Raw genomic sequence first — 16,362 nt, forward strand, 5'->3', positions numbered from 1 at the left:
GTATAGTTATTCCATGCAGAAAAAGCACAGCGTAAAAGCATTATTAAAAGTCCAAATTCATATTTATATTATGTTATATTCCTACCCATGCTGGGTGGAGGTGACCTTCGACCCTTGCAGCACATGCACTATGTGAAAACTGCTGTAGAAATTGTAGAGAGAAGATTAAAAACCAAGAGCAGATATTACTGGCTATACCAAAAACAATAATAATAATAATCATGAAAAAATTCAATCAAACAAGCATCTTATATTTAATGTAGGCAAATGAATGTAAACTCTTCTGAAAGTTGTCAGTTTATTGTTTCCTACAGTGTGAGATGTTGAAATATGAAGGTCAGCTTCTGACTGAATAGTTTCTTTCTCCTCAAAGAGTTGCAGTGTGTTGTGACAGAAATTAAAATGAGATACAGCAACATTTTTAAAGTCTCTGTGCTGTTTCAAGTTGCCTCCACATGCTGTGATGCAGAGCCGTTCTGCCTAATAACCACGAAAAAGAGAACTTTCTCAGCAGCGTGCCCATAACACAAAAGCAGCTTCAATCACCTTTGATGAGGAGGAAGGGCTGGGGAAGCAAATTATGTTTTAAGAGGTGAAAAGGCTCTAAATCATAATACAGAAACTCCCATGAGCCAGCGAGGAGCTCAGGCTTCTTTTTAAAGGTCCTTCTACATTAGCTGAGGCTGGCGTTTGCAGAGGAGGGGAGCTGTGATTTAAATAGGCAACCTGCTGGATCAAAGCCTGTCTTGCTGTTCTTCTGGCTACAGGCTTTCTGCTTGCTTCACATTTATTGCTTGCTCAGAAAACATGCTGCTTCCATCAGGGTGAGGTCCTCCCGCATTAGGACCGAGGAGCCTCGGCTAAGCAGTACCTGCAATAACAGGTAGATCTTTTTTCATCCTGATTTTTTGAATATCTTAGAAAGTTTGTAGCAGCAAATTTTACAACTAACAAGTAGGTTTTGGATTAGAGACAACTTCATGGTTTGACACCTACAACAAATCAATGTCTGAATATTTTTTAACATATTTCCCTGTTCTTGAAAATTATGTGAAACTCTTTCCGTTCAGAAGGAACCAATGCAGCTCAGTTTCTAATATCAGAATGAGTCCTCCATCTGCTAAAAGCATGAAACATAGCAGCAGGAACTCTAGAAAATTGGTATCATGGTAGTAATAGTTGAAAGAACTGGGGTTGTGTGAAGAGCACTCCTTAGTATAGCTGGGTATTTTAATCAGAAATACTATGAAACAAATCCCTTGTGAGTGTTCAGGTTCTTTTAAAAGATTGGTCTCACCTCCAAGCAAACAAGCACACACAAGACTGAATAACAGCCTATTACACTTTTAACAATGCATCTTTATTACTCTTTACTCAAAAAATTGCTCATCACATTTCAAAAAACATGGCAACGTAGCAACAGTTTCTTATGTGTGTTTGGCAGCCGTCATTTTGGTTAACAGCTGAACTGTTGCTACACTTCCCATCGTGCATTGCAGCTCTGACATCACTGGCCGAGCTTTCATATTCGACTTTGCTATCCCATCGGGGTCCACTACTGGTCACCACGCAAAGGAAGCACTCTCTGGAGAATCAGAACTTACTTCATACCTATTCCCAGGAGAAGAAGCCGACAACAAGTAATTTCTTTCTTTTGTTCACTGTGTTTTTGACCAGCTGAACCTAACTCAGAAGGGAGTTTAAAGTTAGATTATTGAAGTTTAATTTAAAGCGGGTTGAGGCTGCGATCTCGGCATCGTGCTGATATCTGATCATTCCATTGCCTCATTGTTTTATGGCCTTTGTGTTTTTCCACAGGTTTCCCACATTGGGATTTATAACTCTTTGTCTTGGCCAGCTCTCTCTCATCTAGTAGCGGCTAAAGAGCTAAGCTGCTCCTGAGCTGTGCCACCTATGTGGCTAAACTATTGTGGTTGTCACCAAATTATAAATACATAAACAAATAAATACATATATAAATTACTAAAGGGTTCATATTTTAATTTTTGATTGGTGATTTATCATACCTCTTTCTAATTTATTGTTACAAGTTATGATAAGCCTGTTCTGACAGCACGTTTTAAGGCCATTTGCAAGATACACTCTTGGCGCCAAGAAAGAGCAATCATATCTTTAACAATCTCATTTATAACAATCTCATGAAGCCAGTGAAGACTGGTGGTTTTATTCCAGTGCCTCTAGTGGCAGATCCAAGTACTACAAGGACAAAAATAAACCTCTCAAAAATGTTTTTTTCACTTGCCTGTTAGGGCAGAAAAAAAAAATAAACAATTTACAAATATTTTAATCTAGATTTTTTTTGTCACCTGCCTTTCGGGGCTTCTGTAGGTTAGTGCTCATTTGACCCCTTTTGGTAAAACAGTTGATAATACATTAACATTTAGCCTGATTTTGGTTAATAACTATGAATTATTAATGACAATGAATTAATTGTAATTATTACGTGTTCTTAGTAATAATCACAACCCCAGAGTGTGTTTCTAATATTTATTCGCAAGGTATGATCTTTGGTTAGGACATTAGAAATTATTTTTGTGGCGAGAAGCCAGTACTGAACACTCATTATTTTGTTTATAATAGAAGGTTTCCACAAAGCCAATGCACAATGATTTAAACAAATCTATCTGGCCATTCAAAGCTGCACTGCCCACTGTAAGAACTGTCAACCTGTCAGCCCAACCAGCTGCTGCGAGGTCTGCAGGGGTTTGAAGACAACAAGATAGATTCATGGATTTTAACCAAATGACAAACCTGTTGTATTTAGAAGTGTTCTCCATTTCTACCAGACTGGTTAATAGAGAACTGAAACTAGTCTTATTTTAGGCCTTTCTGACAGCAATATCAGTAAAAAAGGTAAGAAGTTCAGTTTTTAGCTACAATAGTTAGTGTAAATCTTTAAATCACAGCTTCAGAGGTTGCAGAAAAAACGTTTTGTTTCAATCAAAACAGTCACCAAATAATGTTCCATTCACTAAAACATTTTGATGAAGTATGTAGAAATTAACCCAAGTGTTAAAACTATGCCCTGAAATTGATCTTATTTAAATTAAGTGAAACAAAGTGAAAAAGTGGTTTAAAAATGTCAGCTGTTGAAAAGCTCAACAAAAGCAACATAGGCCTTTAACAGAAAACATTTGCACATGTCCAGTGCTCTCCATGAATACAGGAACAATCTTCATCATCATCAACTTCTTCTTTGTCTTCTTCTGATGCATCACCACCACCAGTGTAAGCAGCAACACGTTACAACCAGTTGCTAGCCTTGTAGTTTGTCTAAATACACCTCTATGTTTATTAAAAGGTGTTAGTTGTTGAGACCTCCTATTAGAAGCATAATGTTGTAGATACTGCCTAACAGCATTTAGATCAAAAGAGCCTACCTGATTCTGGAAGTGCTTAGATTGGTTGTTGTGCATGCATTGTGTGCCTGATAACACTTAACTGTCACAAAGCAACAACCTGACCGGACACATAATTCTGTGAGGCAACAAGCTCTGAGAGTTAAATCTACCTGCTGAATGTCATGTGCGTGTGCCTTTTACACCTAACAAAAGAATTGCAGCTGGTTTTCTGAAATACTGGTGGTGTACTCATCCTAATATATGTTTTGTTATCCTAGAGGAGCAGCCAGATTCCTCAAATTCACCAGTGATGAAGTGCCAAATTAGTGGCCAGATGTCAAATGGAGGGAGCTTCGGCTCCTGCAGCCCATCGCTCCTCATCAGGCACACCAAGCCCTTTCTAATATGCTGATGATAAAGGAACAGGCGCTGCGATAGCCGTTCTGCTAAATGAGGCATTTGAAAGCATGACTCATTTTTCATAATCCTGGAGAAGTCAATTAAGGGACTTTTGGAGCTCAGGGAGCTCCAAGGAGACGCTGAGGTGCAACGCTAGAAAGGAGACGCAAGTCAATTTTAGTCGCTCTGAGAAGAAAAACCTCAAGTCTCAAAGGAAACAAAACAGAAAAATGTAATGGCAGCATCTAAATTGGAAGGGGTATAAAAATGTAAGACACAGAGACGCTAATTTTTGTTTGTCAAGCTGGCAGTTTTATGGCTTTGACAGGCACAAAGACAAGGCAGGAAACACAAACTGCTTGTAGTTAGCAAAGTATGTTCTGTGGGTCCATGTTCTTCCAAGAGACTTAAAGAGCTGAGATACCAGATCAACTTCTGACAAGATGGAGCTGGAGTCAGAAATCTGCTGAGCTTTTAGTGTTGAAATCGAGCTGCAGTAAACACATGCATCGTTATGTTTAGTCTTCTTAAAAAAAAACAAACGGTTTTATAGTTTTAGCCGTGCCTTGAAATGTTTTCATTCTCCCTTAAATTGTTTACAAATACCTCTGCAATCCTAATCCTAATCCAAATCCTAATCTGAAAAATGTACCGTGCCACACCCTGAACACATCACAACCAAGGTGGAACACGGGGATGGCAGCATCATGATGTGGGGATGACTTTTTTTTTCAACTGGGACAGGAAAACTGGTCAAGGTTAAAAGGAAAGATGGGTGGAGGTAAATACAGGGCAATCCTGGAAGAAAATGTTTTAGATGCTGCAAAAGACTTGAGACTGGGACAGAGGTTCACCACTTGTGATTGAAGCAAAAATCTTTTGTAAAATAAAACATATATAATTTGTCTTCATTTGTAAAAGACAAAACACAAAAAAAATCATGTACCACTTTCCTTACACTGCACAATTTGGCTGTACTCAGTCACATAAAATCCCAATAAGACGCATTGAAGCTTGTGATCGTAATGTTACAAAATGTGAAAAGTATGTATTATTCAAGATGTTGGAAGCCTTTGTCCATTTCCAAATCTCAAAAATGTCCCTCAAAGTGTATGAAACAGTCTCTTTTTTTTTTCAGTAATTCATACTTAATTGATAAAAACTGCTTTCACTTAGGTTGACTATGGGTGAATGCCCCTTCTAAATAAGAAAACATGTTTGTGACCCCCAGAGGATCTGATCGGTTGAGTCTTTGATTACTCTTGAGGGAATCCAATTTAATCATGTTTTATTACGTTTTATGAAAGGGATGGAATAAATAAATAAATAGATGGTATTATATAAGTAGATTTTGCTGCATCCTGACGAGGTTTAATTCCCAAATTGATTTCGTTTTTATGAAATTAAAATCTCCAGGGTCAGCTTTAATAATTGAGCAGCAGTGTCTGCCTGGCCACCACAAACATTCTAACGTCATTGAAGAGTTATACAGGAAAAACACTTTTTCCTTCATGAACAGCTCTAAGGGTTTGGCTGAGGCCAACTGGAAGAAACTCAGCAACCGTTCTTTGGGACCAGTTGTTAGAAATGGACATCCTAAACAATCTCACTCCTCATAGAAATACAATAAGTAGGACTATTAATGTTTTTCTTCAGCAGGTTCATTATCTTTGGTTAAAGTTCTTTTTATTTTTTAATAGTTTTTATGTTTTCTATTTAGAGATTTTTGGCATTGACAAAGTGCACAGAAAGCACAGCGGAACAAGGCTGGAAGAGGATCAATGCAACATCAATAAACTAAAGAGCCAAAACAAATATTTTTCTTTTCTTTGTTGTGATGAATGCACAAGAGTGTGATAGGTCCCGGATTTGTTTTATATCCCATCTGGCCTGGATTGGAGTTTTGTGCAAGAATTTGAGGCAACACCCAGCCTAAAACCATCCAGATATTGTTCCTTTTTATGTCTTTTCTGAATCTGATCTTCAAGAAAAATCTTGCTTCAGATTACAGCAAATTAGCATAATAACAATAACCTCCCCATGTTTTCACTCGCACACCTACACATAACAAGTGATGCTATATAGGATTGTTGCATGCAGACTCCCCCCCCCAGAGACCTTTGTTCTTAGCAACGGAGCATGAGCTCATCCCCAGCTGGGCCGCCAGGGGAGGGGGCTACATGCAGAGACGTCATGGAAGCTTTTTAAAATGATGAGGTAATGCCTGCGGGTCAAGCATGTTCCTGGAAATTTGTATTCAAAGGAGAGACACAGGTAGAACGGCAGTGTTCTAGGAAACGGCTGCCTCGGGATGATGTTCGAGAATGTAACTCTGTTGCCAAAAAAAGCTATAAAATAAGTTGCTTTGCAAAAGTATTCAAATCATTATCAAATCATTTCATGAGATAACCTAACACAAAGTAGTGCATAGTTGTGAAATGGAAGGAAAATGATACATGATTTTTAACATTTCTAAAAAAAAAAAAAACAAATCTGAAAAGTGTGGAAAGCATTTGTGTTTATGCTCCCTGAGGCAATTCTATAGAATCACCTTTTGGAGCAACTGAACCTGCAAGTCTTTTGTGGAGTGTCTCTACCAGCTTTGCACATCTAAAGCCAAAATCATCAACCTAAAACAACACCCTTGGGACTCATGTCGAGTCACTAAAACTAACCTAGTCCAGAAGTGCAAGTTAACAGATGTGACCGTTGTGATTGGCTGACTACAGGGGCTACTTAATCCAGTAAATCAATCGGTTAAAAAAGGTGTGGCTTCTGGGTGTAGGCTGTAAAAGGTTAGGTGTGTCATTTCCAGACACCATAGATCCATAGATTCTCTAGTAAATCCTGTTCAGTAAGATTCTTCAGGTTAAGGGAGATCCAGACCCATTAGATGGAGAGCTGGTTTTATGCAGTCCTCAGTGCTCAAAATCTTTGACAATCTCACGTTTTCACTTGTATTCAGCGTGGCTTTTAGCCACACTGTGTAATATAATGCACAGGATGTAAAGTTGGTGCCAGTTCCTCACTGCAACTTCAGGGATTAGAACATCAGTCATGGTTAGATCTCCTCAGCTTGTGCAATCAGTTAAGGGATGTCACTGCAGCTCCTGCTGAGCTCCGCCAAGCCTGAGCGAGTAATGCTGATGTCATCAGATTTCTAATGGAAAACAGGAACTAGATGTCGAGGTCAGAAAAACATATGCGTTTTCCAGCCGGGCAGCTTCTGATGAATAGATTGAATCATGCCAAAAAGTGAAAGCAAAAACATTTCAGCCTCTGTTCCTTCGATTTTCTTTCAAAGTTGCCAGCAACTTTATGGAGGAGCAATGACATGGTGTATTAAATTGAAATTAGCCTATGCAAAAGCTTCAGCAGATATGGGGATGGAGGGGCATTATGAGTAACTGCTCCTAAGTGACCCATTAGCTGGAATTGATTGGCTGATTTAACTGCAGTCAATTGAATGTGGATGTGAAAGTGTGCCAAAAAAATATGAATTTCCAGCTGAATACAATACTTCCATCGCAGCAGCATATAATAGGGGACAAAGCAACAAAGGAAATTTATAGAATGAATAACAACAGAGCAAAAGCAAACTAAGCTCTTAAATATGTTCAGTATTCAGCTGAAAAGGAATTAACCATAAGAGATGCATGAAAGAAAATCTTCAGCTAGAGTTTTGCAAAGAGGGAAGTTAATAAGAGATGGGAAATTAATAATGGAAGAAAACTTCATCTTAAAGTTTGATAAAGCAAAATGGATGCAAATAAAATGACAACACACATGTAAACATTTCCCATTCTGTGGAAGATTATACAGTGCCTTGCAAAGTATTCACACCGCCCAAACCTTTTCATGTTTTGTCACATTACAAAGACACTGATGTATTTTAAACTAGGATTTTATGTGACATACCACCATAAAGTAGATCACACTTGTGAAGCTGAGTGAAATAAAGTGTGACAGGCATTTGCATTTAATCCCCTAAGTATATCACATAAAAGCAGCACTAACTTTCTTACAGCTCTGTACTTACGAACGTTGCACGCCTAGAGATTGACGCATATACCGACTCTTTGGCCAACAGCTCATAATTAAGCTTCGATCCAAAGCAAATACAACTCTGGCTGAATGATTCGTGGAGTTGGACTTTCTGAAAGGTGAACCTTCACCCCAGTTTGAATAATTTTGCAGCTTCTTAGAGGTTGTCTCTCCCTGTGTTTACCTCCATCTATCTTCTCATCAACTCTGACCCACTTCTCTGTGCCTTTTAAAAAAAAGCTTCCCCGCAACATGATGCTGCCACCATCACTTGTGGAGATGGCGAGTTCAGGTTGATGTTTTCTGCAACAGTATTTTGCATGTAAGCTGAGGAACGTCCTTTCCACTCTTCTATGAAGGCCAGATTTATGGATCGCATGGCTAAGCAGCTATTCTGACAACACATTCTTCCACCTGAGCTGCAGATCCTCTCAGCTCCTCCAGAGTTCATATGGAACCCTTTACCACTTCCTTAACCAAAGGTTAATTCCATGTTTGGAAAATGGATTGCACCGAGCTTGGTTTTATGTTTAAAGCTAGGGATATTATTTTAAAACCTAATCCTACAACAAATGTATTTACATCTTTCTCCATGACCAGTCTGTCTGCTGTGTTCCTTGGTCTTCAGGATGCTGTTTGCTCTCTATATTCTCTAACTAATCTCTGAGGCCTGGATTTACACTGAGATTAATTTACACTCAGGAGTGCTCTGCTTACTAATTAGGTGACTTCTGAAGGTAACTGTTTGGATTGGATTTAATTTAGGGATTTCAGATTAACTTTTTTTAAAACCACTCATTTTCTTACACATCGCAGGCATGAAATACTTTGTGTTGATCTATCACATAAATTCCTAATAAAATAAAACAGGTTTGTGATTGCAATGCAACAAAATCTGTACAAGATCAAGGGTTGTGAATACTTTTACAAGGCTCTGTAACCTGGGATTCAGTTCAGAACAAAGGCAAAGACAGGCCTAAAAAAATTGAGCCACAACAGTAGGAAAAAACGCGTTTTGTTATTTTGTAAAATGTTCATTTTAATAAGGTGCTCGACATTTATGACAGCTGTGTTTGTTTTATCCCACAAAACTGAAAGTCATAACCATACCCCAGGGCACTCCACAGTGTGACTAAAGTGTGGGTAACAAAGTAACGTGACCTTTTACATAATCCAGAGATAAAATATTCACAGTGTGGACAAGAAGAGAGGGAGGGGGCTGAATGCACTGCATTGGGTAATTAAGGCAACACATCTGTAGGTAGATGAGAACTGTTTTTCACAAGGCCAAAGAGGAAAAACAGGACCAGGAACAAATTACACAGCCTGCTTTATATCCAGAGGGAAAACATAAAAATGATTCCTGCAGCTTCTGGAAAAACACCAAAAACGTGCACGTTAGACAAAAACAATAACATTTCTCTATAGTGGAGATCTGCTTTATTGATATGGAGATGTTTTTGTCCAACTTTTAGTTTTATCAGTCAACATATCCATTAGAATCTCTACTTCGAGCTTGCTTTTCCTTTTCTCTTAATGTTTTAGTTTTAGTCAGTTGTTGCAATAGAAGCTGCTGGTGCTTTGAACAAGGAACTTGAAATGAAATGTTCATAAACTTCTTGTTTCTGGCTGTTAACTGTTAGTGTTGAGGGTTTTTTTCAATAAATACTGGGACACTGCTTAGGAAGAAAGGCGAATAATAATTAAAAAAAAACCAAATTAACACTAGATTAAAATTCAATATCCCAGATATGGACATAGACATGAATGGTCTGAACAACTGAAAAGAAAACTTCATTGAGGTTTCATCCAAATAAGAAGTACGTCCAGTCACAGTCCGTGTCTTTGGCTGGCATCCTGTCATCGATCTGAAGGATCTTTTTGCAGAATATTCATTTTGAGAGGGTGATAAAACACAATTCAAGTGCCTGCCTTTCAATGATGGGCAATATCACAGGTCGCTTAATGCCGTAGGGCCAGTTCAGCCTCCCCCAAGGAGTCACAGCCGGCGGTTTGTAACGGCAACAAAACACGGGGAGGTCCCCTTTTAATAGCCGGCTAACTGGCTGAGGAAACTAGTCCATGGTCGGCCCTTACGTCTTTGTGCAGGAAAGATGCTCAATGTTGAATCGGATTCAGTCTGACGTCCCTTTTTGTAAACTTCGAGGCAGTGTCCGGTTACTTTAGAGATGAGGCAAGTGGAAGCTTCCAGGAACGCCACTGAAAGTGACTTTATATATTAAACTATTTGTAAACAGCAAACTGTTCTTCCAGGTGGGTTTACCTCAGAAGGAGAAATCATTCCTATAATGTTGCTGATATACAAAAAGAGGAACCAATAAAAATAGGTCAAACCATCATAGGACCTTGTGATAACTACTTCTAAGGTGTAAACGGTGCTTCATTATGGCCAGATATCACTCTCACCACAGTTACAGGTATATATACATTAATGTCCTAAACGTTTACATCTTACAAAGAGCAGAAGCTTCCCAACTTCATGTCCCTTTTGTCCTCTTCCCTGTGCAAGAGCAGTTATTAAATAGCCTTGACTTTTCCTCAACAGTGTCACACCGAGACGAAGACGTCCAGGTAGAGACGATCGTAGGACTCCCTGAAGAAGAGGACAAGGACGAGGCTGAAGAGGCACGAACCGGTTACACACCAGTTCAGCCACGACAAGTCTGCATGAGACAAAAGACAGAGAGACAGATTAGATAAACGCTTCGACACTAGGTTTTAGGTCTGAGTTTAGACATCTCTTTCATTTAGCAGCTGTAGATATCAGAAACATTCATTTTAAGGTTCATGCAGGTAGATCTCAAAAATATGAATAACGTGAAAATGTTTACATTTTTTCAGTCATTTCACAAAGTGAAACTAATATATATTTATTACACATAGAGTGAAATATTCCAAGCCTTACATTATTATGGCTTACTGATAATGAAAACCCAAAATTCAGTGATTGAAAAAATTAGAATAGTACATAAGATCAATAAAAAGAGGATTAATGGTACTACTACTGGCAATATTTTATACAACCTCATTTTGAAAGCATACTGTGCTTAGTCTTTAATGACCTTTCAAAAGTCTGGAGCATAAAGACAGAGGGATCTTTAACCATTCCTCTTTGTGTGACCTCCATCCTCCAGAGTTATGGATCCTCTTGTGTTCTCACCTTTTCTGCTCAGTCCACAGGTCTTGGACAGGATTTATGTCTACAGATTGAGATGACCATGGAAGAAGGTTGACTTTGTGTCTGGTAAAAGATTTCGGTGTTGATTTTGGTCCTATGTTTTGTTGACAACCTATTATCCTTTTTCTGTTCGCCAGATCTTTGTTTAAAATCTCCATATATTTCAAAGACTTCATGATACAAGGCACTCTAACAAGGGTTACAGTGACTTCAGGAAAGGAAAACCCCAACTACACAGTTTATCCTTGTAGACATTATTTTTTAGACGTTTTAAAGTGTAAAGCACTGTGCATGGTCACATTCAATCATGTCTGTTTGTTAAAAAATAAACATACTTTCAGAGTCTAACACGCTACTATTCCTGCCTAACAAGAGCCACTTGCACTATGTGCAGAAAGTCAAAAAATGTGTGTAAGACTGGTGAAAATAACAGAACATATTTTCTCCTGACAGGGTCTGCAGACCTCTCTCTGTCACCAGAAACTGTTAGCGAGGCCAAAAATGGCAAGCATTAATTCCTTGTTAGGTTTCATCTGACAAAAGCAGATGGTTCCAGTTAAAGTCACAGTAGAGCTTAGCATACTCCACATGTGTATGTTTGTGATGGTAGTAGAGAAAAGGCTTATTCTGGCATACCTTCTGAACAACCAGTTTACGTGTAGATAACATCTAAAGGTTGTTATTGGGAATTGGTGACCTCCAGATGCCACTATTTGCTGCTACTCTTTTTACCTTCCTTACATCCTGCTGTGTGTGGTGGAAAGATAAACATGGGTCTTCTTGCAGCCTAGTGGCCACTGATTAAAAGAAATGAAACTGTGTCACATCATATTTATACCCCTGGGAAACAGAAAGCTTTTTGAATTGGTGTTCACCTGTGGTAAATTCAGCTGATTGGACAAGATTTGGAAACGCACACACCTGTGTATAAAAGGTCCTACTGAGCTCAATCCAAGCATGAATTCAAAGGAATTGTCTCTAGACCTCCCAAGACAGGATTGTGTCAGGAAACAATTGCTGGGAAGGGTACATAAAAAATCATTCCGCTGCTTTGAAGGTCCTAAAGAGCACAGTGGGCTCGACCATCCATAAATGGAAGAAATTAGAAATTTGAAACCACCAGGACTCTTCCGAGAGCTTCCTAGACCTCTAAACTGAGCATTAAGGCGAGAAGGGCTTCAGTCAGGGAAATGAACAAGACCCTGACTGTTACTCTGTCAAGAGTTCCAGGATTGTTCCACAGAGAGAAGAGAACCTTCCAGCAGAACAACCATCTCTGCAGCAATCCATCAGTCAGGCCTGTATGGTAAAGTGGCCAGATGGAAGCCTCTCCTCAGTAAAAGACACATGGCAGTCCTCCTGCTGCTAAAAGGCATCTGAAGGACTCTCAGACCATAAGAAAGTAAATTATCTGGTCTGATGACCCAAAGGTTGAACTTGACTGAAACCTGTTCTTGATCCAAGGCTTGGATGACATTCATCTTTCATTTGAACAATGACCCCAAGAATACAGCAAATATATCAAAGGAGTGGCTTCAAGACAACTTTGTGAATATTCTTGAGTGGTCCAGATGTGAATCTGACTGAACATCTCTGGAGAGATCTGAAAATGGCTGTGCACCAGTATTTCCCATCCAACCTGATGGAGGGAGAGGTTCTGGTTGAAACTGCAAAAAGATGGGTGTGTCAAGCTTACGGCATTATATCCAAGAAGACTTTAGACTTTAATTGTTCCCATAGGTACATTAACAAAATATTGAACAATGACTGTGAATACTTATGTAGGCTATGTTATGTTGTGGGTATATTGTGTGCAGAGGGTAAAAATTAATTGAGTAAAATGGCTGTAATATCACAAATGTGGACAAAGTTAAGCTATGTGAATACTTTACGGATGCACTGTAAGTCGTTAGACGATTTAAAGTGCAGGAAAAAAAATACCGATGCAACACAAATGAAAGGATTAGTGAGTTAAGCCATACATAAAGCAGGAGCAATAGACCTAATATATTGATGTATGCACCTTTATAATCAACATATATATTGAAACCAAATGAGAGTTGGTAAGAAGTGATGTAAAGTGATTTATTAAAAGGGCTAACATATAATCAATGAGAATTTCTGACATCCCATAAAGTAAATAAGGGCTTGTGCTGCTGTCTTTTACAATCATACTGAATAATTCAGTGATATTGGCTATGTTCCCTATTACCACTGACCTACACTTGAACCTAAACATTGTGCAGAATGAGCTGTTCTATTTTCCCAGATTTGCTCAGGCTCCATTAGGCATAGGAGAGTTGCTTGCTTGTCATCTTCGTTAATGCTGAATCTGTTGGGCAGATGGGAAGCTCACAACACCACTGAACCACCCGTTCTATATTAACTCAACATCTCTAGGCCTAATCTCCTCTCGATCATCCTTATTGATGATAAGATGTTCAACACATATGGGGATAAACGTCTGTCTAATGAAATCTGACTATCTCTTCAAATGCATTAAGTCTGGTAAACCTGACCTGTTTGGTGAGAGAATCTCAGCCAGTACATAGGTAGTGGTGGAAACAGGCATGCCTTCCTCCAGAGAGCAGGCCAAACTAAATATAGAGAAATCAGGTCGAAACAAACAGTGGGTGTCTGGGGCACATGCCAGGACGTGTCGCAACTCTCTGACTCTGCTTCAAGTGCAAACGGATTTTTATACCAGTATCAATCAGCTAAAAAGGTCAATTCATAAAGAGACAGAGAGTCATTTTTTCAAGTCCAAGTCAAATCTAAAGTGACTGAAATTAACATTCAGGAATCAAATAAATGCCATCCAGAGTCTACATACATACTACCTAAAATACATAATTGTAGCAGTTTACAATTTCAAAGCATCCTTAATCTAATTTAACACAAGAAAATATACCATCATTTTTCATAATATTTAATTTATTATGTAAGAATCTGTTGTTAGACACTGCTGATTATAAATTTGAAAATGAAAATGATATATTTAACCCAGAGAGAATAAACTTGCATTTATGTTCAGAAAACTAATGGAAATACATTAACACCAATTACTGACAAAGTTCTGAAAGAATCAAAGAGGAGGTGCTTTAATTTGAAGAAATGTCATTGTAATGATGCAAGTTCAAAAGCGAGAGAATAAGATGTTAGATTTAGGTTAAGGTCATGTTGTTTTGAAATGAATGAAGTCAATAAACACAGACATTGATTTTGTCACCCAGGACATGATTATGATAAGTGTAACTGGACTTTTCCCACTTTCTTCAAGGCATTTAAACTCTTATCCAAAAGGCTTCTTCAGTTCAGTTGGGTTCGGAGTTTCATCCTTATAAGTTGTAAGTACAATCATATTAAAAGGGCCATAAAGGTCATGGGTCACTGACTGTATCCTGTAAGTTGTAGATACCCCTGTTGTGCTTATGTTAAGTGATCCAAAATTTTTTTTTTTTTTAAAAAACACTCAACAGTCCAGAGAAGGAGGACAGCTGGAAAAACATTGTCATTCCAGATGTGGCTGCAGTGTCCAAGAAACTGAGAAGGGTACATTTCAAGCACAATATTCCAGTGCATTTAAAAATAACACACTCACACATAGAATGGTTCCCAAGAAAGGATAAAACAGTTCAATGCAAATTTAGTGGTGTGATATATGCAGTCCTGTGAAGAGAGGAATGACCTCTGCATTGGAGAAACTACAAGGCAGCTAACACAGAAGAGCCCGCTCATTGGGTCAAGCCTGAGCAATTCATCTACAGAACATCTAAAGTACAAGGGTCACTCTTGGAAATAAGTCTATGGAGCTAAATTGGGGCCATAAAGTTTGTTCAAATGAAAAACATTTGAACCTGAAAAATAAAATTTTGTTAAGACAAAAACAATTTGAACCTGAAAACTAAACGTTTGTTCAAAAGAAAAACATTTGAACCTGGAAAATTATTTTGAACCTCCCCCCAAAAATGTGAAAACTGGAAAAAAACGTTTTGCAACTTAAAAAAAAAAACTGATGTGAAACTGGAAAAAATAAGTTCAAAACTACTTTTCAGATTCAAGCTTTTTTTTTTCGAACTTGCAGATTTTTTTTCCGGCTTCAAACTTTTGGCCCTCTTTTGGCTTGTGGGGAGGGGCCTCAGATCACGGGGGTGCGGAATCATGACTGACAGCTCAACACATTCCCAGCTGTTGCATTCAGGGACCGTGGGAACTGGAAATATCTGTAATACATCATCAATATTCTATATATATGTGATTGGTTTTGAATGATAACATGCTTCATCGATAGAAGCAGCTTACGTGAATACACGACGCGCATCTCAGAGAAAATATGATCTTGACAAATTTGCACAGCATTTTAAGTTCGTGTTGGAGATTTCCGCATGCTCTCAACATAAAGCAAAAGAATTGCTAAGCGGCGGGAATGAAACCAGATGCAAAACGAGCCGGTATTTTCCGAATACCCCTGCATAATTAAAAGCCTGGGCTTTTTTTCTGATCTCCGCTCTTCATTGTCAACTAAGCTGGCCGCCCTGCAGCGCATGTTATGTGTTATAGATCAGCTGCTCGCCAGCGCGCAACAGAGCTGATCTACCTGACTGGGGCAGAGGAGAGGTTTGTCCGAGCTACCGCACCCTGTTGGTGGTCAGACCTCTTGGGAGTCTCTACAGTCCCTGGTTCCCAGAGGCGATCAGACTCTATCTAACACTAACTCTTAAAGGAATGACTCTCAAACAGTTTCTAACTTTTAGCTCCTTTAATCTAAATTAGGCAGAGGAATGATTACAGAGATCAGTGTTGAGGCTCCCGTCTCGGACCATCACAGTCTGTGTAAGGATGACGGAGAGCCCCGAAAGAAGGTCACATGTAGTTTTATATCTGGCACTCCAATGCAATGGATGTGCCCTCCCTCAGTGATTGTCAGTAGACTATGTGTCACCATTGTGGTGTCTATCTGGTAGTAGCTGGTGTCCATCCTTAATCTAAGTGTGCTGTGGCTTTCTAATCAAACCAGTTACAGCCTGCTCCACCATCAAACCCAGTGCCCCAGCCACAGGTCATTCATGACAAACCTTGGGCCATTTATCCTTGTAATGTGTGTCGATGAGCATTATTTTCTAACAAAAAGGAAACATTAGAACTTATGCTTTATATCATTATGGTATAAGTGGGAAAAACAGCTATGAGTCATATAAATAAAGGTTATCCCTAACAGGTTGATATGGCATAGTTTAGGGCACAATGGTCCAGCAAAATATCAGCGCCCCAGAAACTGTCGCCTCTTCCGTAGTTGATGTCGCGTTCGCCCTGCGTCTGTGCAGGGCGGTGGGCCGGTGGTTCAGCTCATGGGCCGGT

At 39.0% G+C, this 16,362-nt stretch overlaps 1 protein-coding gene and 1 long non-coding RNA gene across 2 annotated transcripts in view; one reads left to right on the forward strand and one right to left on the reverse strand.

The window, feature by feature from the left end:
- The first annotated feature begins 564 nt into the window (after nucleotides 1-564).
- Nucleotides 565-10,504, forward strand: LOC124871112. The gene is made up of 3 exons (XR_007038950.1): nucleotides 565-883; nucleotides 1,500-1,640; nucleotides 10,372-10,504. It is a non-coding gene; the product is annotated as an uncharacterized LOC124871112 (long non-coding RNA).
- Nucleotides 8,824-16,362, reverse strand: part of slc49a4 (solute carrier family 49 member 4) — a 71,854-nt gene continuing 64,315 nt past the window's right edge. The window contains exon 9 of the mRNA XM_047370120.1: nucleotides 8,824-10,489. Coding sequence (XP_047226076.1) covers nucleotides 10,374-10,489 — 116 coding nt within the window. The 3' untranslated portion in view covers nucleotides 8,824-10,373. The remainder of the gene's footprint in view (nucleotides 10,490-16,362) is intronic.

The sequence above is a fragment of the Girardinichthys multiradiatus genome, chromosome 7 (assembly GCF_021462225.1).
Source record: "Girardinichthys multiradiatus isolate DD_20200921_A chromosome 7, DD_fGirMul_XY1, whole genome shotgun sequence".
Classification (NCBI taxonomy): Eukaryota; Metazoa; Chordata; class Actinopteri; order Cyprinodontiformes; family Goodeidae; genus Girardinichthys; species Girardinichthys multiradiatus.